The 26,661-nt window shown below is 39.5% G+C and overlaps 1 protein-coding gene and 1 non-coding gene across 3 annotated transcripts in view; both read right to left on the bottom strand.

The window, feature by feature from the left end:
- Nucleotides 1-26,661, bottom strand: part of LOC125238289 (neuropeptide F receptor-like) — a 125,362-nt gene that overhangs the window by 9,355 nt on the left and 89,346 nt on the right. For both annotated transcript variants that reach the window (XM_048145577.1, XM_048145578.1), the window contains exon 3: nucleotides 21,935-22,168. In XM_048145577.1, coding sequence (XP_048001534.1) covers nucleotides 21,935-22,168 — 234 coding nt within the window. The remainder of the gene's footprint in view (nucleotides 1-21,934; nucleotides 22,169-26,661) is intronic.
- Trnaa-ggc lies at nucleotides 2,201-2,272 on the bottom strand. Its single transcript has one exon. It is a non-coding gene; the product is annotated as a tRNA-Ala (tRNA).

Consider the following 26,661-nt stretch of genomic DNA (forward strand, 5'->3'; position numbering starts at 1 on the left):
CACAGTATTTAGCCTGTAAACGCCGTTTTCCAAATCTGCTACACCAATTAGCACATTCTGTTGATTACGGATATAACACGCTCTTTTTCCAAATGAAACTGCGTTTCCGCTTTCTATCAACTTGCTTATTGATAGTAAATTTGTAGTGAGTTCTGGAATGCATAAAACATTTCGCACAGGTATATCCATCTGATAGTCGTTCACTTTTGTTGTGACTTGCGTTTCACCGGCACAAACAACTGGCATGGTCGTTTTGTTTGCAACAACTATGTCTCCTATCTCGTTTGCTTGTCGTGTGTGCAATAAGCTTTCTTTATTCGCTGTCATATGATAACTGGCCCCCGAATCCACGTACCAATCTTCTGTACTAAAGTTGCCGTTAAGAAATGCAACACTAAATGCACCAGCAACCTTTTTCTTCGTTTCTGGACATTGATTTTTATAATGACCCGGCTTTTGACAAGAATAACATTTTATTTGTTTTCCGTTTGACGTTTTGCTCGATGACAGCGATGACACTGACGTTTGCTTTGACTTATGATGGCTAGTGTTGCCAGTTTTCTGTCGCACACTCGAATAGAAAGCTGTTTCTGCTCCACTGCTGCCAACCTCAGAAGTCATATCGAGCAACTTCGTTTTAATGACGTCTGCACTTATGTTCAAACCAGAATGTTCGATCGCCATTATCATTGGCGCGAACTTTTCGGGTAGGCCGGCTAAAAGTAATGAACCGATCCACTCGTCGGTTATATTAAAGCCCGTTCCTTTTAATCGTTGCGCTGTATCCACCACTTGAGTCACATAACTTGTCATGGAATCACAATTGTCGAGACGAATAGATATTAAAGTCCGAAGTAAACTAATCTTTCGTGTAAATCCGTTGTCATCGAACAATGTCTTCAACTTTTTCCACAAAGCACTTATAGTGGTCTCAGTCTTGATATGCACATATAACGAAGGATCTATAGTCATCACTAACTTAGCTTTGCCTTTTTGCTGATCTTTTTCAGACATTTTCTCATCAATGGCGTCAATATCAACGCCTTCCAACAGCATAAAGTTTTTCACCGCAAACGCCCAATCATCATAGTTTTCGCGTCCTTTGAGTTTAGGCACATTAACTATGTAACTTGATGTCGACATTTTTGCAATCACACACGAAATACTTTAAAAAAACTACTATTTTACTTTAAAAAACACGGACTAGGCCATAACCTGAAATGAAACGAGTAGCCGTTGCAATGAGACTGATTTATTTTTTTAAAAACATCACAGATAGTGACATGTGTAGGTTACACAATATAGATAACAGATGGCGCTAGTAGTAGTTAACTTAGATTATTTAGATACATATTTTAACAAAAGGAATGAAGTGCCACGAAATGGCCTCATCTCAGCGTGTTGCTGGTGACTTCCAGCGCTGATCTTCCAATGAGACCATCGGTACGTAGCAACCTTCAACCCGTTTTCATAAAGAAACGATTTTATATGTGTTTTAAAAAAAACCTACTTCCCATTATTTTTTTTAGTTGCCTCCGCAATTTAAATACTACTTTAAACGATGAGCCAAGTATAATTATTTAGGTGCTAACATCTAGATGACTACAAATATTAAAAATCTTACGCTTTACAATACTAGGTGCCAATTATTATTTTACTCGCCAAAGTATTGTTTAATGTTCCTCGGCAATATTTTTGTCGCTTGAAATTTGCTGCCGTTTTTTCAATAATAATGATGCTTAATATTTGAGGCTCATATATTTTTTTGTCGCCACAATATTAAAACACAGCCAAATTATATTATTGTATGCCCGACTTAACTTCCCGTTTAATATTTTAGTTGCCCGGTTAATTATATGCCGTTTTATTTTATGTATTTATTTATTTTCACTTATTTTATGTATAATGTTATGTTCTCTGAAACCAACATACATTAAAGATAATGTTTTACAGGCGGCACGCTACTGCATAAGTGGTTTTATCTCTAGTGTGTAGGTATTTGTTCATTACGCGAAACTCTCGATGATAAACTGATAAATGGAGTCCATACAAAATCAATATGTGAGCAGATCATCTCCTTTAGACGACGTTAGTGTGCAAGCAAAAAGGTGTAGAACTAGTGCTTCCGAACCATGTATCATGGTTCGCAAATAAAAATGCAGACATCAATCGCAATGAAAAAATCAACAGTGATCGACTCTGGCCAACGTGGGACTCGAACCCACATCCTTGGATTGCCGGTCCAATGCGTTACCAATTGCGCCAGCCGACCATCCGTCCATGACTGCGAATTTAACCATTGCGACTGTATATATTATAACATTTTTATATTTGAAAAAACATATGGATTATTAACATGTATCATGTGTCTAAAAGAAGGAAAATATTAATTTTTTACGCTGAAAAAACGCATGACTCCTAGATAGGATAATGTACATTGTGATTCATTTTGCATAAATCTTGATATAGAGATTGTAATTTTCTTAAATAAAAAAAAACGGTCACAGTCGGTTTAGATCCTCTTAGCCTTCGGAGAGATGTCAGCTCTCTCTGCTTGTTCTACCGTCTGTACAACGGGGAGTGTTCTGAAGAACTTTTTGACCTGGTGCTACCGTCGCGCTTTTATCACCGCACCTCCCGCCAAAGAAACAAAGTTCATCCTCACTTTCTAGATACGTGGCAAACTAAGAACAAACGGACCTCTCCCTCGTTTTTGCACAGAACATGCATGTTGTGGAATGAGCTACCTTCTGAGGTGTTCCCCTTGCGCTATGACATAGGGTTCTTCAAGAAGCAGGTATTTAGGGTTCTCAAAGGTCGGCAACGCATAAGTGACTCCCCTGATGTTGCTTATGTCCATGGACGGCGATGATTGCTTCCCATCAGGCAGCTCGTCTGCTCGTTTGCTGCCTATTTCATAAAAGAAATTGAAAAAGATCTTGAAGTCCAAAAACGCACTTCCAATTCGTCCCTTCCTCCAATAGGCACCATCAAGCGATCTGTCTGCTCTTTGCCTCCTATTTCATAAAAAAATGCTCTACTTATCGGCATCTCCAACATTGTATAAGTACCTACTACCAAAGAGGATCGAGTATCAAAGTAGTAATCAAGATCAAAGTAAAATGTGTAATCACAGTGCATAGACTGCCATCTCTTGACACAGGCTTAAAACCTTTGAACCTCAGTTTTGACAATTTGGCCCATATTCTTAGCTTGGTATGTGTTAAAATGTCAAATATTAATATTAGCGCCATCTAGCTGAACGTATCCCAAAGGTGTAATGCCATCTAGGCCACCGTACCTTTTTCTGTATGGTACTGAGGTACGTTTTCTTAGACTTTATCTGTCTATACGGAGTTATATATAAATGTATGTCTTTGCTACTACTTTATGATTATTACCACTCCAGAATTTAATAGAAATATTTTATTTTTTTCATTTCAGTGCGCGTAAAAGTGAGCGTCCGTTTTTACGACTACACATTTAATATTCATTTGAGATGTGATGTGGAGGTGTTATGTAAAAGTTCGGAATGATATGAAAAATATGAACATCGTAATGCGCCGAGACGAGCACCACCTGAAACGAGTATGAATACCTATAGAAGAGGGCACGAAGGCAGAGGTAGCCCGCCAACCAACTGAAGAACCATAAGGATATGACGAAGCTAGGCCTCACGCCAGCAATGATCGCGCAAAATGGCGATCATGTATCAGTAAAATAATTATGAACTCGGAAGCAATAAGAGCGACGTCACTGACATCAGCACATATTATCGTGAATGTAGAACTATTGTTTTGCTTTTAACCCCCGACGCAAAAACGACGGGGTGTTATAGTTTGACGTGTCTGTCCGTCTGTCTGTTTGTGTGTGTGTTTTTTTTGTTGAAAGCTGAATTAGTCGAGAGTGTTCTTAGCCATGTTTCATGAAAATCGGTCCACTATGTCGCGGTCGGGGTTTGTTTCAAAATTAGTACTTTTTTTAAATTTGTGATTATATCTGCACGAGACGAGATCAGTTATAGTGATAAGTCCATTTTGGTTATTTTATTAGTGTATATTATCTTCTGAAGCCCAAGCCCAGTTTCGTGGATGGAAGACTTTATAACACAGTGGCTTGCGTGAGCGCCGTCGTATCGCATTGTGTGTTATCCATAGTTGGGCCATTTTTTTTTTCAAAGTTGTCCCCCCACTTTTTTTTGGTCTGGAATTTTTATAGCACTTTAAGTTCTCGCGCTTTGTACACATATTTAAAGTCACATACAGGTCGAACGCGATTAAAAAGGTAAAATTATGTTAATTAATCGCGTTCGACTCGAGACACATACAGTGACTTTAAATAATATGTGGAATTTTTATGTTTAGTATCCAGTCAGAATAGCGAGCTCTTTCAATCGTCATAGGAGAAAAAAGTGTCCCACGGTTTTTTCCCATTCCGTTACCATTTTTTCATACATTTTGTATGACGGTAACTGAATGGAAGGGTTGAGAAATGTATGGAAATCTTGGGACATCTTTTTCCTATCAGGATCGAAAGCCTTCGCGATTCTGAGTAATTATCGCGTAAAAAAACACCTACCTATGTTACAAAAAAGTGGGGTGGACAACTTTGGAAATAACCTCACCACAAAATTTTTAAAAATCCTCGACCGCGACATAGTGGACCGATTTTCATGAAACATGGCTAAGAACACTCCCGACTAACTCAGCTTTCAAACAAAAAAAAAACTAAATCAGACACACACACAGAAAGACAGACAGACAGACAGACACATCAAACTTATAACACCCCGTCGTTTTCGCGTCGGGGGTTAAAAAATGGCCCAGTTCATCGATGTCGACCACCTAAGTCCGTTTTCACATTATCCGATCCGATATCGGATGTCGGAAGGATTTCAATGAAAAAAATCCAAGATGACGACTGTAATGTATGGAATATCGGTCCTACATCCGATATCGGATCGGATAATGTGAAAACGCAAAGACGAAGTGTCTTAGGATAGAGATAGAAGGTTGGATTTCCACTTAGCGAATACTACGTGTAAGTAATCTATGCAACCACTCAGTTTCAGATGCCCTTGATGCTATCGCTGCATTCCATGTTTGTATCTAAAGAGTAGCAATTGTTTTACACTAGATAGACTACTGGTAATAATTGACAGTATATCAATCAATCAATCAATCAATTATTTATTCGCGATAACTACAAAATACACAAGTAAGAAAACAGAAACAGCAAATAAAAGAAATTAAACATATAAGTTACCACGAGATGGTCCCGACTCAGCATAAAATGCTAACCCGAGGGTCAGCGCTGGTCTTCCGTCGGGACCATTTTGTCAAGTTGTTTAACATGGTGCAAGAAGAGGCACTCAACCGATATCTTAGGCCTCTGCAAAACCTTTACACAGTAAACGTCAATGTGATTTTTATGCGAAATATAACTAGGCTTCAATGAGACAGGGTTCTAGAGTGGCCTAGTATTAAAATTGGGTGACCACACTATGAGTATTTTGAAGTTTTAAAATACGTTACTCGATAGCCTAAACAATAAACATCACTGATACGTGTATAACAGACATTACATACATACATCCTTATTCTATTTATATGTGTATTTCTTATAACTTTCTGTGGCGCATTTTAGTTCTTAAGGTTTTGTAATTTTCTTCACGATATGAATTAATTAAAAAAAATAGTACGAAATGAAATCAACCGAGAAAATTAAAAAAAAAATCTATACCGTTGTGAGAAACAAAAAAAACATCAAACCCTCTTCTCATGACTCAATAAAATGAAAAAAAGGTATATACAATCATACAATTACAACATTAAACATCATTTAAATAAGGAAAAGCTTCGAACAACACAAAGTCATAATTCAAATAAAATTGGGCGAAAAAAATCACGAACCTTCGAAATTCTTACCGATTATTTTCAGTTGAAATATTCTTTACAAATGAGCCCGATCATAATATAGACCTGAAATGTAAGAGGATAGAGCACAAAATGTTAGAAATGAACGTTTTTTGCAGATGCTCTTTTCTTTTTTATCATTTTATTTCGAATATTTGGACTTCATTCCTATTTCCTTGTTCTGCTTCATTTCGAGTATGATAGGATCGCTTTATGTAAAAGAGGACCGAATAAAATATAATTGTCAATCGCGCTTTTGTCAGGAATAAATCTAGTATGTAACTGTATGAAACAGACTTCGTTTTCGCTAGAAAATATTGTTTTAATGTTTCGAGCAAAATATTTGTTTGAATTTTTCATATCAATTGTATTTTTGAGAGTTAGTTGAAAAGTTTAAAACCTTGAATAAGTTGTAGTCTTGTAATTTAAATTTCAATAAATACATGCAAATTCATATTGTTAGTACCTAGATTTTGAATTTATTTCGAATATACAGCTGTATGCACAGAGAAACCAAACAGATAAGCGCGACGGGGACTTTGTTTTATTAAAAAAAATTGATAAATCGGCAATTCATTAATACAGTGAAACCTGGTTAAGTGGGAAATATTTAAAAAAAATACTTTCATAATATACCTACCTATAAAAGTTTTAAGACACAATGACGTTAGAGTCTTATATTTTATTTAAATACAGGGTTATTTACCTTTTTTTAAAGTATGCAACTATTTATCTGCAAAACACCTTATTTATCACCTCTATAACTCATACCCTCTATTCTGGCCTCTATTAGTGATACCCTCTGTAAATGAGACAAACATTTTATTAAACTGAGACCCTGATTTACCTCTTTAAGGTTAAATTTTGTTCCCTTGAAGTCTCATAAGACTTTCACTGTATTAGAATTTTCATCAGACAGGGTGCTGTTTTAAAATAGTATTTTAAAATCAAATCGAAACTAAGAGTTTTAAATGATTTACGGTTTGTTTCATAAGACTTATTGAGCGGGATATAAACCGTGATTACCTTTTTGATTTTTATTGAGGACCCTATATTTCGACGCAGTTGCATGCATCATGATCACGGGAAACATCCCCCCGCCGTCTTCAGTTTCCCGTGATCATGATGCATGCAACTGCGTCGAAATATCGGGTCCTCTATAAAAATCAAAAAATAATCACGGTTTATATCCCGATCAATATGTCTTATAAATCGAATTTAAGTATTTTTACCTTCTGTAAAATGACTATTGGAGTCATAAAATTGAATCCAGTTTAACAAGCGAAATGGCTGATTTTTGCATAAAATTATCTATTATGCTTCGAAGCGTATCTCAAACAGACCTATTGATCTCGAGTTATATTTAGGCAGTGTTTAGATTCACCTTTCGTTAGAAGTTTCTGATTCGACTTTGTTTAACTATTCACGTAACAGCACGTCCATACATTCGTATAAATCTGTTATTTATTTATTTAATCGTATGGCATGAAAATAGGCAAATAACAAGTTTTATACAATAAAACCAGTCAAAAAGAATACAAATATAAATGCTATAGGTCAACATTTAGACAATTGAGCCACTCTGCAGCGTCTGGTGTGAGTTGCAGTAGGTCTTCTCTGGCCCCGGTGTATGAGTGCAGAGGGCAGCGTTCGATGATGTGGTCCATGGTTTGGATCGCGCCGCATTCGCACAAGGCTGAATCCTTCCATCCCCACTTGTGCAAGGTATAATTGCAACGACCATGGCCCGTTCTGAGTCTGTTAAGACGGCACCATAGTTTTCGGGGAAGGTCAAACCCTGGGAGCTGGAGTGTGGGGTCCACAATTCCTGAACATGAGTCCGCAGCGGTCCATTCTTCTTTCCACGTCTCACGAATGTCAAAGCCCTGGAGTCTCTGGGCAGCTACACATGACGGGTTTCGGGATTTCAGCCGCTGATGTGGTGGGTAACAAAACTCTGCATAAATTGGTAGTGAGGTTGCAGACGCAATTTTGGCAGCCTCTCTTTTCAGTGCACATTTCCTGCGCAGGTATGGTGGGGCTATATGGCACAGTGTCGGCAACCAATGCGTAGGAGTGGACCTTATGGTACCCGAGATACATCGCATCGTGTCGTTCAGCTTGGTATCAATCTTCGCCACGTGTGCGCTTTCTAACCAGACGGGTGCACAGTATTCCGCTACCGAATACACCAAGGCTAATCCAGTGGAACGTAAGCAGTCAGCAGATGCTCCCCAGGATGTACCACAAAGTCTATGCATGATGTTGTTACGTGATGCCAGTTTTAGCGACAGCTTTGTGAGGTGCTCCTTATAAGTGAGGGATCTATCCAGCGTGACTCCGAGGTATCTGGGACATTGGTTGTATCTAAGCTTTTCACCGTTGAAGTACACAGCTGGTTGATAGTTTGCCAATTGATTGCTTAGGTGGAAGCAGGATACCTCGGTCTTGCTTGTGCTGGGGATTAGGCGCCAACACCTAAAGTAATCTGCCAACCTCGCCAGGTCCTTTGTTAGCGTGATTTCCGCTGTCGCAAACCTTGCACTCTGAGATACTAATGCAATGTCATCAGCATAAGTAAACTTAGTAGCCTGAGTATGTGGTAGGTCGTGGGTATATAAGTTGAAAAGTAAAGGGGCCAGAACGGACCCCTGCGGCAGGCCGTTGTTAAGTTTCCGCCTTTTGCTCTTGCAGTCACCAAGAAAAACCTCAAACTCTCGCTCGCTCAGCATACTGGTAATTAGGTCCGCAACCTCTCTGCTTGGTATTACGGACAAAACTTTACAAATCAAGCCCTGCTTCCATACCGTATCGTATGCAGCAGTTAGGTCTATAAATACTGCTGTAGATTTGAGAGCGTTCTGGAAACCTGCTTCGATATGGGTTGTGAGGGCAAGGACTTGGTCTGTGCAGCTTCTTCCGGTTCGGAAACCAGCTTGTTCCGGGGGGTGATGGCGTCTATATATGGTTCAATTCTGGCCATTAGAGCTCGTTCTAAGAGCTTAAACGTGCAGCTAAGAAGGGCAATGGGTCTGTAACTCTCCGGTTGATTTGTTGGTTTCCCTGGTTTTAAGACTGCGACCACTTTTGATATCTTGAACTCCTTTGGAAGCTTGTTGAACTGAAGGATATACGTGAATAGGGCACTTAACCATCTCATAGCAACGGGACCCATGTGCAGGATAAATTCGTTGTAGACATTATCAGGGCCAGCTGCTTTGTTGGTCTTCAGAGATTTGACGACTTTGAGTATTTCACTGACTTCGAAGGGCCTGGACAGATGCTGGTTTCTCGGTGAGCTCTGCTTTAGTGCCTTGAGGTCCTTTTTAATTTTCTTGGTGAAAACTTTGTCGCGTTTAGCTCTAGTCACTTCCACCATACGATCGGCAATGGCATCCGGTTTTACGCCATCCATTTGCTTCCGTTGGTGCTGTTTCCCTGTCAGGCTGTCAAGAACTTTCCATGCCTTGCGGCTAGAGCGCTTGAAGTCCATGCTTTCAACGGTTGACTTCCACTTGTTTTGTCGGGCAACGTCAAGAGACTTCAGCAGTTGTGAGCCGATGGAATGGTCGCCAGAGTCTTGATACGTCTTGTACAGGTATTCGCTCTCCGGATTCCAGCCAGGTATATATTCCTTTCTAAACCCTCTTGGAATATGGGCCTTTGCCGACCTCTTTATGATTTCGACGAATTTTCCATAATTTGAAGCCAGTGGCTCTAGACACGTCGTGGTGAGTTCCAGATCCAGCTGTTTTGAAAATTCTTCCCATTTAGCTCGTTTAAAATTCCAGCGCGGTAGCGGCATTGAGTTAATAAGTGGGAGCTTGAGGCCAATTTCCAAGACGATTGATCGATGTTGGCTGTTCGGAAACACTGAAAGCAGGGTGCGGCTGCATGGCAGAGGTTGCTGGAGGTGGTCCTTTGAGACAAACGCCAGGTCGGGGTTGTATTCTTTGTTCCATCTGGCAGAGTGGAACGTGCCCCTATCTTAGGCGTTGTAAACGAGGTGGAGATTATGGCATTCTGCCCACTGTGCCAAGGCTTCGCCGTTTTCGTCGGATTTTCTGTAGCGCCAGTTTGTGTGGTGACTGTTGAAATCTCCATTGTATAAACATGGGTGAGGTTGAGCTGATGGCAGATTCTGTGCCCATTTTATCCGTGGAGGTTTGTAGATGTTAGTAACAGTTAGTTCTCCAACCCGCATAACTATGGTAAATATGGAGTCTTTATCATCAAAGCTGACTAGGTGAACATCGCCAAGGCTGGATTTTACATAACTGGCTATGCCGTAGTTTGGGTGATGGATTGCTTTTACTAAGGAATATCCCGATAGCCGCCCTCTTTTTTCTATATCCAGATCGTCTTTTGTGTGGGTCTCTTGTATGTTGACTACGTCTATCTTATTATCATGCAGTAATTTGAGTAAGTAGTCGCTTTTTGCGAGGCTTATACCCTCTATATTGATTTGTAAAATGCGGACAGAGGGTCCGACATCTCTGGTCGAAGAGCTCTGAGTAGAGCTGCGCATTTGTGTGCTCGGATAAGAGCTATTCGCATTTTTAGCACCACCCAGGGGACACGTGCAGGGTTGTGGTAGGTATCTCCTGCGGACGCGAGTAACATTCGTCCCCCGCGCGCTTATGTGCGCATATAAATCTGTTATGATCCATTAGAATCAGAGATTGCGGCCTACAAGGCAGGTGTTTGAAAAAAATAAATTACGATTGAAATAGTACATTACGATGCATGTGAGAAAAAAGAAAGTTTGAAACGAGTGGCGATAAATTCGTCAATATGTCAATGTCAATGCGAAAATTGAGAGTTCGGATTGTTTATCAATCTTTAATAGTTTTATTTCGTTATAATAGTGTTTTTCGCAACTGTATTAAAAAATTGGGTTTAATTGTGGCGTAGGCGAGAGGCTGGCAACCTGTCACTGCAATGTCACAGTTTCGTTTTCTTTCAACCCCTTATTTGCCAAGAGTGGCACTGAAACTTTAGTAGTTTCATGTGTTCTGCCTACCCCTATATGGGATACAGGCGTGATTGTATGTATGTATGTATTAAAAAAACGTCATTCGTCACATATCGTTCGTCATCCGTGAAAGACGGAGAAACAAACAGACACACACACTTTCCCATTTATAATATTAATATGGATGTATGCTCTGATCTGTCATAAACGTAGTTCAGACAGGGTGATATATTACTTTCATAATTTGGTATGTCTTACGTCATATTACACGGCCCTTTCCGACCTATTACGGCCATAAACATTGTATGTGCCACAGGTCCTCGATCTCATGTTAATTCAGCCCTCCCCTTTGGCTTCGGGCGTCAATACATACTCTTTCATAATTCCTTGTATGTGTATGTGTATTAGATGGGCCATTTTTTTCAAAGTTGTCGACCCCACTTTTTTTTTTGATTTGGAAATTTTTATATGATTTCCACTCAGAATTGCGAGCTCTTTTAGTCCTAATAGGAGGTTTTTTTTTCAATTCCGTTACCATTTTTTCATTGTATGGCGGTAACGGAATGGAAGGTTTGAAAAAATTATGGAAATCTGGGGCCTATTTTTTTCTATTATCAGGATCGAAAGACCTCGCGATTCTGAGTATGAATCGCGTAAAAAATACCCATGTAATAAAAAAGTGGGGTGGACAACTTTGAAAAAAAAATGGCCCAGATCTCACTTCGATATGATACGGAGCTGTCAGTGTCCAAGGGATTCGTTTTTTGGTTTAAGAAACTTGATATTGAAATGATCGATGTGACATTTTATGAGCATGACATGTCATGTTCTAATCAGGCAGGCAATGGTCGCGTGACAAATGATAAAACATCAGGCCGTCCCTATCCCACTATTTGTAAGTGCGATAGGGACGGCCCGATGTTTTATCGTTCATCGCGCGACCATGCTATCGATGCAGGCCGTTGGACATGATGGATTTTATTGCTTCAATAGTTTGAATGTCGATCGTTTTCTCAGTGTAAAATTATACTTTTAGCTTTTTCTTGGACTTAGTTTATATAATTAAGTCCCAATTAATAATGAAGGCTTATAACAGGTTCATAGAAAATTGGACATTAATGAAATTTGTCCAGCAGCGGCTGATCCATACAAGCCGATTCCCACAGGCTTGCCTTAAATTGATTAGCTAGTACCTAATCAATTTAAGGCAAGCCTGTGGGAATCGGTACCTAATATACCGTTAGGTTTTTTTTGCTCAGTGTTGCCTATCAGTTCACGCCAAACTACTTACTTCTGTGCAAAGTTAACTTAATCTGATATTTTAACATTTAACAAGTATTCAAGAAACTAAATTACAAATTAAAGAACTCACTTAATTGACAAATCCCTATAGAATGAAACATGCAACAGACCTAACTGTTATTTTCTAAGTTACTTTTGTACTAAACGAAAATGACTTCGGCCAATCGTCCTTCAAAGTTTTGTTTAACTTTTAAGACCGTTAGACGCTTTACGAAGTTTCGAGAGTACTAAGTCAATATAAGTTTAGTTAGAAGGGCCACTTAGGTCTTAAGAGTTTTTCTTTAGATAGGGATAAGTTTCAAGAAATACTATCGGATATCTCGTGCGTGATCTGTAGGAAGGTTATTTTGTACGTAAGATAGCTTACACACGCTCATATTGGGCGTGCGGTGTGCATGTCAAACAACTGAAACTCATACAAATATCCAGTGTGAGTAGCCGAATGCACGAAAGCTCACGAAACGCTCACGATAATATCTTTTTCCCCTCACTAGCTCGGAAACACGTGTTTTGTCCTTTAATACCAGCGGGTAAAAACGCATTTTATCCACTAGTGGGTAAAGTAATTTGACCTTGAAAATTGATAAAAGTAGATGAATCTAGTAATAAAGATGATTTACCACTTGTGGAACTACTGGAAGCAGTGATAAACGCATTTTTTGCGTTGTTTCCTCGCTATAGTGAGGGGAAAAGTTTTGTGTTACACTCGGGTGCAAATGTATTTTACTTCTCGTGTGTTAAAATACAACTTTGTCCCCTTGTATAACAAATAACTATTTTTGCAGCTATATATCTCTATCGCTCTTGTGATGAAGTGGCCCGCCGAGTTTCTTGCCGGTCCCATAGTGGATACCCCCTCCCAACTGAGGAGGGACTGAAATCTTCTCGCGGCTAAGGCGTAGAGTTAGAGCCTGCGTAGCTTTATTTGACGTTCATACATGCGCATCATTAGGGAATACCAAACGTTACTTAGTGTACCGAATGACGTCAGAGCAATAAAATCGAACACGGATCCACTCCTGCGCCGAAACTACATCCCAATTTACGAGTAAACAGCAACTGCATTTAGAACGTGTTAACTAGATAGTCAATGCTGGAATAACATCCTGTATGCTATACAGGGTGTAGCAGTGGGGGTAAATAATAATTATAGGTAGTTTAGTTCAAATACTTTATATACGTTTTAGTTTGAATAATCATGGAAGAGCGGTGCCTCCCAACACAGGCAAATATTTACTCTTATAATTTGGTATGTCTTTTGTCATATTACACGGCCCTTTCCGACCTATTACGGCCATAAACATTGTATGTGCCACGGGCCCTCGAGACACCATCCCTCAAATCATAATTATGTACTGTTTTTTATGAAATAAAGAATTTTGTAATTTGTAATTTGTAATATAACATTTACGGTAGGATTATCTACAATTCTACATTGGATGACGTAGAATTGATAAAGAGTTACATCGGATGATGTAGAATTGATAAAGAGTTACATCGGATGATGTAGAATTGATAAAGAGTTACATCGGATTATGTAGAATTGTCATAAGTCATAAGTCATAAGCATTTATTGCATACATATTAGGTCTTAATTAGGTACATAATATGGACCCTGCAAGGGCGCAGCTGCAGCAATCTTAACCTAGGTACTTAACTACTACTAGGTACAATAAGTACTATATTTTTAGTCTATATTGTGCGATAAGTTTATTTCTTCGAATTTGCTGACACCTACTGACATTATGTAAATTTATCAATTTCCGCTACCTTAAGGTTGTCTGGAAGAAATCGCTCTTTAGCGATAAGACCGCCAGTTGTTTACCTTTGTTCGTGTTGCTTCCTTGTTTTGTATTGTTGTATTTTATCAAGATGTGCAATAAAGAGTATTGTATTTTATTGTACTATTACTATTATCAGTGGGCTATTACATCACAGTGACATTGACACTTGACGCTGCCAATTCTGTGCCTATTTCTGGGTTGATAAGTAACATTATTACTCAGCGTCAATATTCCCTTGTTGAACAGGTAATGCATGGCGAAGTGTAACTGTCGGTCGAAAATTGTCATTATTGTGAAATAACCCACAGTAGTGTGCTCAGACATTGTTATATCGTGACACTTTCTTTTTTTTTCTAAACAAAATTAATAGACGGCTCCACAAACGATGGAGCACATGCTGTCCTGTCCAGCGTGCCCGTTCGCCTGCTCTCAACAGGACCTCCGTGATGCGACAGACAGGGCGATAAATGTCGCTACCTTTTGGGCCCGCACAGTCTGAGACCATCGACACAAGAAGAAGAAGAATAGAAACTCTATACTCTTGAGAAAGATACTCGAAAATTGGATCGAAACATGTCGAACGCTACATCGACTTAATACGTGAGTAACCCGCTTAAAATATTTCTAAAGAAGAATAAACTGCCCAAATAAATAGCTTTACCTTTCGATAGATCGAATATTTAAGTTAATTACCTGAGGATATACATAAGTTTGATGTGAAGTATACAACGGCGTTGTCAATGACCCCAACATGCATTTTTTCAACTCCGTCTAGAAATTGTCCAAAAAAATGGAGTTCAGAGTTACCTACCTAATTTAAACGAAGTTTTTTATCTACTACATGTATTTTACTGTATACACACAAACTTGAATCCAATTGACGAACTAAAATCACGTTTTAATCAAGAAGCGCACCTACATATGTACAAACATTTATAGTTGGAAACAACAATCACAATTAGATTTAAACTTTAATCATCTCGTCTAGCTCACGGTGTATAACCGAAGAGCACCCGCCGTTCCATTCAATCCCGTTTTATTGCAGACCATTGTGTATATAGTTTTTGTAATTTTCTTTAATGCTTTTTTATTTTGAACAAGTTTACAGGAATAATCTTTGAAACACAAAAGGTATCGTGTTAAAATATGTTGATCAAACAAACTATTTAACTTCAAACGAAAATATTTTTTCTGTCCTCCGACCGGAAAGTATCAAATTTCAGGCCGCTGCGCCAAACGAAGTTGCCGCTTCCCGGCTCCATCGAACAGAAAACTTATTTAGTAAATAAAAGCCTCAAATCACATGTTTCTTGACGTCGACTCCGCTTCGGCCGACAATTATTACATTTTGTAATCTAAGACATTTCTTACTTTACTGGCCAAGGTATGTCATTTTATGTATGAGGCATGTTAACAGAAACATGTGAAAACAATAATAATAGCTAAACAATAAAATTAGAAGTCCACAATCAGTGTCCAAAGCTAAATCTGTCAAACGGTTGAATCGGTCATAACGTACATATATTATGTTTTTGGTTGCCACGATACAGGCAGCATTACAAATATCTTAATGCGGTTAACAATGTTTATCGGCTTAACGTCTCCTTATTTTTTTTTTCATTTTTATCCGTCACGAGATTTCATCAGGTGCGAGTTGTATACCAGCAGACCCTCTAGCACAACTTGCCTTGTCGCACGCGAGTTCATACTTAAAGTCGCGCTTGATGTATGGACTCGCGCGCGACAAGGCAAGTTGGGCTAAAGGGTTAGTTGTTAGATACCAATACATACTAGCTATTTTTCCGCACTGAGAGAAATTTGCATTGTGAATTTAACAAGTTCGACTTGTTACGGTTTATCCGTTTGAATCAGTCAAACGTATGTTTAAAACAATATGTGTCAGGTTGTTTTTATAAAATCGACTTGTTGATTCAAATATATTGCCGATTTAAATGACAAGTAGCTTGTTGTTTGAACTAAAGAGCACGTAGGCGCTATTTTAACCAAAAAACTTGTTGAACGAACATGAAAACTGGTTGTATTTTCTCTCAGTTCGCCAGTCTGTCAAACATAAATATTACCAGAAACTAGGCAAAACCACTAGCCTACTTCACCTACAAAACAAAGCACATTTGCAAACAAATCCGCACTCAAAATAATCGGTCACCCGATATTGTTCGGGACCAATCGGTTTAATGGCCGACTCAATGATAGTACTCTTTGCCTATGGATACGGCCGGTCAATATCAATGTCAGATAGCAATCTACGAGGTTTGTGGATACTTGAGTTCCATCAACCGGGGTCAATGGGGACAATTTCGAACTTTGAGTAAGATTTTAATGAAATATTTCTAAACCCCCTTTAAAAAAACCCGCTGCATACGGGGTCAATAGCAACGAATATGGGACCAATAGGGAAAAGTGGGGTTGCCACAAAGGGTTGTGGTGTGGGTCTTATCACCATATTTTAAATTGGGAGCGAAGAATTGGTGAATCTTCTGATTTCATTTCATTTCATTTATTCAGTCACATAATAAACTTACAGTAATATCACCAAGTCGTTTACATGCTAAATGTCAATTGTAATATACAAATGTCAAAAAATATTGTAAAACTAAACTATTTAAGTACACAGTATTGAAATCTAATAATTATAATAAAAGCAATAAATTTCCTAGTACTAAAAAACAAATTCAATCAGACATCAAATGCAATTTAAAAAAAAATAATAACAAATATAATTATAAAAAAATAATATAAATTATCAGGGAAACATAACATTTAAAATTTGATAACATTTTCTGCGAAACCCACCAACACCGTCTGCAAATATGTCGGCATCATGACCCTCAGTGGCCATCATATTTAATAACGCCAGTGCCCTGGCTGTGGGCGCGTTGTCGGCCTGCCGGGTGCGCGCGCGCAGCCACGCAAACAAGCGGCGGCGGCGGCGCGGCGGCGCCTCCAGCTCGGGCAGCCCTCGCCACACAGGCACGTGCAAGCCCATTCGCTCCAACACAGACGAATTGTTAATCCTATTGTTAATTATCCCATGATAGTGGTCTAATAACAATAATTTCCGCCTCAATTCGAGTGTATCCAGGCCCACCATCCCCGATACGAAAAGGGAGGGGTACAGATAAGGATAGTAGCCAAAACACTTGCTATATAAATATCTAGCGAATTTCTTTTGTATCTTCTCAATCATAGTAATATATTTTGATTCATAAGGGTCCCATACAATAGCTCCGAATTCCAATTTGCTACGTACATATGCGCTAAAGAGCATCGAAGCTACCCTTACACTACCAAACAGGGACGTCATCCTAATAATAAAACCTAGAATTTTGGACGCACTCTTACAGATGGTCAAAATATGCTGACGGAAGTTTAGTTGTCCATCTAGAGTTAACCCTAAATCACGGATTTCATTGACTCGCTCAAGCTGCATTCCTTGGAGAACATAACTAGCAGTGATGGGTGATCGAATTCTAGAAAAGGTCATGACTTTGCATTTGGAAACATTGAAGTGCAGATTGTTTTTGACGCTCCAGTCAGCAACGGCATCAATATCTCGTTGGAGCCTATTGCAATCCTCACTATTCCCTACATCTAAGCAAAGCTTTAGGTCATCCGCATACATAAGGCAAGTAGCCGCCTTTACTACACTGGGCAAATCGTTAATCATCACGAGAAACTGAGTAGGTCCCAGAGTGCTACCTTGGCTTACTCCTGACCGTGTGTAGTATGGTTTTGACTGAAACCCACCGAGTCTCACGTACTGACTGCGATCGCGCAAGTAGTCTGCAAAGAAACGAATAAGTTTAGGCGAGAAACCAAGCCTTGCAAATTTTAGCAACAATAGATCATTGTCCACCAGATCGAAGGCTTTCTTAAAATCGAAGTATGCTACATCAATCTGTCGACAACGATCCATTGCTGATGCTGCATAGTCCACAAAACATACGTGGTTGGTAGTGGTAGATCTGCCACTGCGAAAACCATGCTGAGCCTCATCCAGACAAAAAGAAATCTGTTTATTGATACGCATATCTATAATTGTTTCAAATATCTTACCAAACACTGAGAGTATTGCAATAGGTCTGTATTGTTTAACATCGGTGTCGGCACTGCCCTTAGGTACAGGAGTTACTCTAGAGACTTTCCAACACAAAGAATACTTAGCTTGCTTTAGTGCCAGATTAAATATGTAGAGTAGCGGTTTCTCAAGAACAGACACACAGTCTTTGGCAATAAATGGTGGAATGCCGTCAGGTCCCGCCGCTGAGCGCGGTTTGAGTTTGCTAGCTGCTGTCTTTAAATCCTTGGCGCTTACATCGTCAACCACAATACATGTCGCGTTAGCGCTGGCGCATCGTGCTGCCGCTTCGGCGTTAAGCTGTGGTACATTGCTTTGGAAAACGGAGCCAAAATACTCGGCGAAGGCATCAGCAGCCGCTTGCCCCTTAACAGCCTCGTCTTTGTAATAATATTCACTACACGATTGTTTATCCTTACGCTTATTTTTGACAAATTCCCAGAACTTAGCTGGTTCCCTACATATATTGATTTCAATATTGCGAATATATTCCTTATGAGCTGAGTCAATTAGTGTTTTGGCACGCCCCCTATAATATTTAAAAAGTTCTTTATTAAATATCAAACCGAATTGTTTATATTTCTTTAGATGAAAATACTTATCCTTAATTGTTTTAATTATCTCAGGAGTGTACCAACATGGATAGTTGTATCTAGTGTTATGAGAACTGTTAGGCTTTTTCAGAGGCACTGATTGCCTAATACATTCTTTTAGTTTTATGTATAATATTTCCGTAGCCAAATCGACATCGTTAGAGTTAAATACGTCAGTCCAATCAATAGCAGCTATATTCTCATACAGTTGTACTAGGTTGGCTTTGCGATAATTCCACTCTGGTTGTAACATGTGGCTAGGTGAGGGGGGTGGAACCGGCGGCGACGGGCAGCCCCGCGGCAGCGAGAGCGTTACCTCAAGCGATGGATGATAAGCGTCCGCCGGCACCAATGGCTCCACTTCGCCGGACACACTTACGCTCTCCGGCCGCAGTCCGCTTAGCACAAGATCTAATAAACCTCCATACTCATTGCAGATAGTGTTATGTTGGTGGAATTCGCAGAATTCCATGAAAATTGAAAATTGATCTTTTACATATGTACTACATGAATTAAGGTTAAAATCTCCAATTAATATAAAATCAAGTTCAGAATATTTACACACAGCATTTTCAAGGCAAGTCAAAACAGTGAGGTATTGAGAATCACTATAGTTCGGCGGCAGGTATACTACCCCGCACAGGAAAGTAACATTCTTCCAATTAACTAATGCTAACAGCAGTTCTATATTATTATCCGTTTCATCAATTACATCAGTAACCAAACGCAAAGTGTAAGAATTACGCGCTGCCAGTAATACTCCACCCCATCCCGTGTCGCCCGCCCTGTCTCTGCGTAACACGGTGTATCCTGGGGGAAAGAGCTCGGCGTTGCTAACTGAACTGGTTAAAAAAGTCTCGGTTAGAGCGATGAAATCAGACGCGCATATCAGTACATTATTAAAGATTGTCAAAGTTTTTGATCTCAAACCACGCACATTCTGATAGTAGATAGATACGTTTTTTACCATTCTACTTTTTTTCACTTTTGGTCCGAAAGTTCTGTCTCCACGGCTTTACACAAATGTCCTTCGCCCAGTTCTCACTTGCCATTACTCGTTCTGCTAGAGGTGATGGTACGCAGATTTTGAAGGAAGCGTAGTCACCGCGCGCATTGAGTGCTTCCACAGTGCAGGCATTACTGTTGCAGATGTTAAGCAGATGTTGCTGCACCTGCTCCACAGTGGTCCCCTGCTTGACGTAGTACAGGTGCAGGTAAAGCTTTCTTTCCGCTGCTTGCAACAGAGTGGTACCGGCACTCGCTGTGCCTCTGGTGACTCCTGCTACAGATGAGCGGCGTTGACGACCAGAGTTCCCAGTAAATTCGGGTAGTGACTCCGGACCTGATGATATCTGCTTGTCTCTTGCATCCTCTTCCTGCTGCGAGCGCATACTTGTAGAAGTCTCTCCATCCTTTGCTTTGCTGGCCTTACGTCTCGGGGCATCTGCTTTCGATTTCTTTTGGGATGCCTTTTCCTGGCTCACAGTTGCTGGTAGTGAGGTATTGCGACTTAGATTATTGTTTTGTTCCATCATCGGGGTGCACGAAAGTTCAGCAGAAAATGGTTTCGACGTCTTAGGAGCCGGAGTCTTCTGTACAATATCTATTGCAGCATTTGTCAGTACTCCCGCGTAGCTGGCCGGCTTTTCGGTTACAGTCTTTGTATGAATGTTATGCACTTCCGGTTTCTGTACTTTGTCGGCTGTTCCCGAAACAGGTTGCACCACTCCCGGCTTCATTGATGCAATGAGGTTCCTTAATGCGTTGATTTCTGTGACCTGTGCATCAATAACCTTCTTATTATTATCCAGTTTATGGTGTAGGGACGAGGATAGCGATGCGAAGTCATCATTCAGTTCCCGTAACTCTTGTCTGAGAATACATATTTCTCCGACCTCTCTTCGTAGTTCCCTAATTTCCGACAATATAACAGTAAAACTCGAGTCATCCACAGTATTCATTAGTACAGATTTATGCTTGCCGTCAGATGTGCTTGTCGTCTTCGTTGGAGCGTGACGAGGTCCTCGAAAAAGAGTGACATTGTTACACTCATTCGTAGTGTAGGTGTTATTCAATCCACTCCCAGGACCACGGATCGGTGTATTAGTATTGTCACCCCTCGGAATTGTGCTCTTACATGTTGGACACACCCACTCGTCTTTGGTTTTTTGGCAGAAATGCTCAAAGGTTTCTTTAGGTATCTGCAGACACGTAAGGTCATAGAGAGACGAGCACGTAGCGCATTCCATATATTCGAGCGAACGAATTTCTTCGCCGCATCCACTGCAGTGTGTTGCCATTGTTATGGTTATCGACAGACGGTAATCTTCGAAACTAATTGTACCTCGAAGTCTCCTTAAACACGCTGACACGGAGCTACTGAACGCACCCTTAATTATTTAGATCTGGCAATACCGACTTGTTGCCGTGATGTCAGCTGTCACTTAATACACCAATCAGCTGTCGAGTGCTCTCGTTATTTTGTTTTGGAAAAGTGATTTTTTAAATGTTATGGGTTCAAAAATCAACACAGTAACGGTTAAAAACAGTTTCTCACCGTCTAATTCAGTGTCCAATGCTTGATAACGGTTATTTTTTCACTGCGTATCCAATGTAAGTACTAAGGCGCACTTCCTCCACTTCAGACTTCACTCGTAGGTTAGATTTTACTCATTTTTCGATAAAAAAAAATCTACAGAGCTGATGATAACAATGTTTACTTGGCAAATGTTGCCATGCCACTTTAAAGGTGGCATGGCAACTGATGATGGCACTTTAAAGGTGGTTATGAAATGAGAGCAGGAGATTTTAGTGCGGTAAGGTGTAGTTAACTTTGCAAATGATAATAATTACCTAATAAAAAAAAAAACAAAAAATGGTGGGTTAAATTCTGGCGTGGGCGAGAGGCTGGCAACCTGTCACTGCTATGTCACAATTTGGATTTCTTTGGGGGGGGAGGGTTGGCCTTTTTGCCAAGAGTGGCACTGAAACGTAGTAGTTCATGTGCTCTGCCTACCCCTTTATGGGATACAGGCGTGATTATATGTATGTATGTATGTATGTATGTGAGGAAACCGGACTAATCCCAATAAGGCCTGGTTACCCTCCGGGTTGGAAGGTCAGATGGCAGTCGCTTTCGTAAAACTAGTGCCTACGCCAAATCTTGGGATTAGTTGTCAAAGCGGACCCCAGGCTCCCATGAGCCGCGGCAAATGCCGGGATAACGCAAGGAGGAAAATGTATGTATGTATGTATGTAATAATTACCTGGTATCTATCCAGCGCGATAGCTGTTATGGTGATAGTAGACACGAAGATCGAAATGGCCTGGATGGCACCCGTGGCCTTACAAAGACACGACCAGTCTGGCAGCGGCCAGTGTTTGGTCAGCAGTTCCATTAGAGTCAGAGGGGTTCCAAAGCAGCAGACCAGCGCGTCTGAAACGGCGAGGTTCACTATGAACATGTTGCGGGCTGTCCTCATTTGGGGCTTGCGGACTACCTGTGAAAAATAGAAAAAAGAAATGTGAGAAAGAGATTCCTACGTACCATTCACATATTAATTCTGTTTTTGTAAGTGGGTGTCAAATAATTGCACTTTAGAGTCAGCTCGATCTATACCTACCTACCTATATTTCAGTCATAAAATTTTACGACATATATTATGATATCCTGTCAACTCCTACCTTCCATTAAGTGAGTTGATGGACAATACCTTCAATTTGCAGCACATACCATGAATCCATTAAATTAAAAACGTCATTAAAACGAACGGCACCGTAAACCGTATAGCTTTTTAAAAGCGTTTTTACTGAAAATATTTTACATACGGTTGATAATGGTCACATCGCCGTTAATATTAATATTACACGTTAAATAAAATGGTCAAGTGTGAGTCGATTAATCGTTTTATAAATATAAATAAAAACTAAAATTCTTATAATATACATATACACCGTGTTTCACTTAACACTAAAAACCTGAAAACTGTTTGTTCAGAATCGAGAGTAAAATCGATTGAGCTATATCTTGATGGGGGTAATATTTTTTGTTTTAATTTGTATTATTAGTTATTGTTTACGTGCCCATTCTACAAATTCGTAATACAACATTGTGCATATCATATTGTTAGAGGTTGTATACCTTTTTCAGTATTTAAGGGTATTAATACTGGCTGGTTACTTGGACGATTATTTTTTCCGCTACGAGATAGACGTTGTGCGTCAGTTTAATTTTAAAGTTTATCATAAGTCTTAACAAATTGAACTCGTACCTAATTACAACCTTGTCATTTTGAATGTTAGGTTTAAATTTGCTTACTGCGTCACCTGTCCAATTTGAAGTTTACTGTGACACAGGTTAAAGTGCTTTACAGTGACATAGCTGTCTATTGGTAAACCTTATGTCATTGCAGTAACATACACAATTAAACAGTTTGAAGGTTTATGATGGTAGCTAGCAATTATTTTATTGAGTGTAGAGTTAAAAGCCGAGTAGAGCTGCACAGAAAATTAAAAATTCAATTTAAAATAAATTAATAGTTTAAAAAACACTATAAAACACGCTTTTATAAATGCACGTAAAAGCCAAAAATAAATTATGGATCGTTCAAGTTGTCTCTATTTGTGAGCTGAAGTTTAAAAACTATGTGCTTTTAATTATAATATTTCATTGTAAAAGCGTGGGGCGCTGGAACAGGAAAGACTTTCTTGTAAACAAATACTAATCCGAACTTCCTGGCGAATGAAGTTGCATAGCCCCGAGCCCCCCTTTGTTTGCTCTGAAAGGTCACAAGAAAACGCTAACCCAACTTATTTTAAATACTACGTTAATCTTTCTTTTATGCGGGGGGCTTTGCCCCCCGAGCCCCCCTTTGTTTGCTCTTAAAGGTCACAAAAAAACGCTAACTCAACTTATCTTAAATACTACGTTGATCTTTCTTTAATGCGGGGGCTTCGCCCCCCCCCCCCCCGAGCCCCCCTTTGTTTGCTCTTAAAGGTCACAATAAAACGCTAACCCAACTTATCTTAAATACTACGTTGATCTTTCTTTAATGCGGGGGGCTTCGCCCCCCGAGCCCCCCTTTGTTTGCTCTTAAAGGTCACAAGAAAACGCTAACCCAACTTATCTTAAATACTACGTTGATCTTTCTTTCATGCGGGGGCTTCGCCCCCGAGCCCCCTTTGTTTGCTCTTAAAGGTCACAAGAAAACGCTAACCCAACTTATTCTAAATACTACGTTGATCTTTCTTTCATGCGGGGGCTTCGCCCCCCGAGCCCCCCTTTTCTTTACTCTTAAGGATCACAAGAAAACCTTAACCCAACTTATTTTAAATACAACGTTGATCTTTCTTTTATGCGGGGGGGCTTCGCCCCCCGAGCCCCCTTTGTTTGCTCTGAAAGGTCACAAGAAAACGCTAACCCAACTTATTTTAAATACTACGTTGATCTTTCTTTCATGCTTCCCCCTCGAGCCCCCCCCTTTTTTTTCTGTTCTTATCTTCCGGCACCATCATCAGGCCTTGAAACCTAATCGTAGTCATAGTTCATTACAAGACTTTTCTAAGAAGCCCAAAAACAGCTATGATACGATGTTCCATCATGTAGTTCCAGTTCATATCTTCCGGCTCCATCATCAGACCTTGAAACCTAATCGTAGTCAAAGTTCATTACAATACTTTTTTAAGAAGCCCAAAAACAGCTATGATACGATGTTCCATCATGTAGTTCCAGTTCATATCTTCCGGCTCCATCATCAGACCATGAAACCTAATCGTAGTCAAAGTTCATTTCAAGACTTTTCTAAGAAGCCCAAAAACAGCTATGATACGATGTTCCATCATGTAGTTCCAGTTCATATCTTCCGGCTCCATCATCAGACCTTGAAACCTAATCGTAGTCAAAGTTCATTACAAGACTTTTCTAAGAAACCCAAAAACAGCTATGATACGATGTTCCATCATGTAGTTCCAGTTCATATCTTTCGGCTTCATCATCAGACCTTGAAACCTAATTGTAGTCAAAGTTCATTACAAGACTTTTCTAAGAAACCCAAAAACGGCTATGATACGATGTTCCATCATGTAGTTCCAGTTAATATCTTCCGACTCCATCATCAGATCAGCTCAACAGTACCATATTATTGTATTGTCATCGGAACTACATATAGCTGCCAATTTTCATTACGCTACGACTCCTGGAAGATGGTTAAATTAGCTTCCTTAGATTCCATTACATACATAGTTACATACACGACGACCTAATAAAAGCGTGTTAAAAATAATAATCATCAGATTAAAAAATTAACATTGTAGATACGTTTAAAAAAATAAAAATCAGTTGGGGTGTCTGAGGTTTTGAGTGATACCGGAAACACGGTGTATATACTTAAATAATCACGCCTGGATCCCATAAAGAGGTAGGCAGAGCACATTCTTATAATAACTTTTATAATCTAGTTCATGTTAAGCAAATAAGTTAAAACAAAAATCATGTTAATAATATAAATAAATAAATATACTAAACATATAATAAATTAAATGACTACAAGTTAGGGTGTTTCATTTTTCCAAAATTTTGATTTATCTTTGACTTCGCTTTTCTTCTTGGTTCTACACCTATACAGAGCCCATATACCAAAAATCAGGGAAATCGGACAATATTTAGAGGTCGCGCTCTATGACAACTTTTGTCTGAAGAAGTTAGTATGGGCGCAGGAGAGGCTAGGAACAAAACTTATGTAACTTTTTGTAGGAGGTGGTTTAAAAGTGATTTTAATTAGTAGTGTTTATATTGAAGCAAGTTATTTTTTAAAAATGAGTAGTAGTCGTGACATTTAGTTTCTAGACATAGTTCCTTGTGGTCATTTTTTGGACGCTCGACTTCCTTCTAAGGAACAAGTTTTGTTAATTTTTTGTCCTGTTTTTGGCATGAAGCAGTGGTCTATCGGCCCTCTCAGGGCACTAATAACAGGATAGGTGGAAGAAATCAAGCGGCACATGGCTATCACCAGGTCCGCCATGGACCGGCTCAGGAAAATATGGAGAAAAAGAAACATCACAAATGCCACTAAAATGCGACTTGTCAGGGCATTAGTATCTTCCAATTTTCCCATACTTCTTTACGGTGCTGAGACATGGACTTCAAGGGGAAAGAAGATAGATGTCCTAGAAATGTGGTGCTGCAGAAGAAAGCTAGGAGTGTCCTGGACAAGGTTCAGATGCTATGGACCGGCCAAGTCAAGGCTGCATTCAGTGGCTCACTCTACGAATGCGTAAGGAGTGGCCATGCATTGTTAAGCTTGCTACCTGACCACCCCTGATGTGACGACTACCACTCTGCCAAGAGTGTAACGACAAAGAAGAAAACAAGATCGTTCTTTGACTTAAGTATATTTACCGGGACATAGAGCGTACTTACCTTTGTGATTTTTGTTTTCGAACTATTTAATATCCAGGATGTTAGCGATTATTGTAGCCCTAACACCAGAGACTTGGTCGATAGTCTGACAATAGTCTATGATACCGCAAAGAGGAGAATATATTTAATAATAGAAATAAACGCTCCAGTCAAAGATAAAGAGCAAAACATCGGTGTCGAACATCACAGAAAATGCGTTACTACTTACCTACTACTTAAGCGAAAGATAAGGTTGCGGCTTACATTTGTAAGCTAAATTATGATGATGATGACTTTGTTTTATCGAGAATGGATGTTACAACTGTTGTATTTTAAGCTTAATAAATTTACTTTTACTTTAAAATAATTTACAACTACTCTATTGTCTTATTTGGTAATAAAATTGAATAACATTACTTTTTAGTGACTTTCTTTCAAACTGTTTATCAAGCGCGACCTCTAAACAACGTCCAAATCACTTCAAATTTGGTACATACGCGTTTAAGATAAGCTAGAACCGAAAGCCGAGCGAAGTCAGTAAAAATATTACAATTTTATTTTTCCTATACAAATATGAAACACCCTACTACAAGTAAA

Source organism: Leguminivora glycinivorella, chromosome 23, assembly GCF_023078275.1.
Source record: "Leguminivora glycinivorella isolate SPB_JAAS2020 chromosome 23, LegGlyc_1.1, whole genome shotgun sequence".
Lineage (NCBI taxonomy): Eukaryota > Metazoa > Arthropoda > Insecta > Lepidoptera > Tortricidae > Leguminivora > Leguminivora glycinivorella.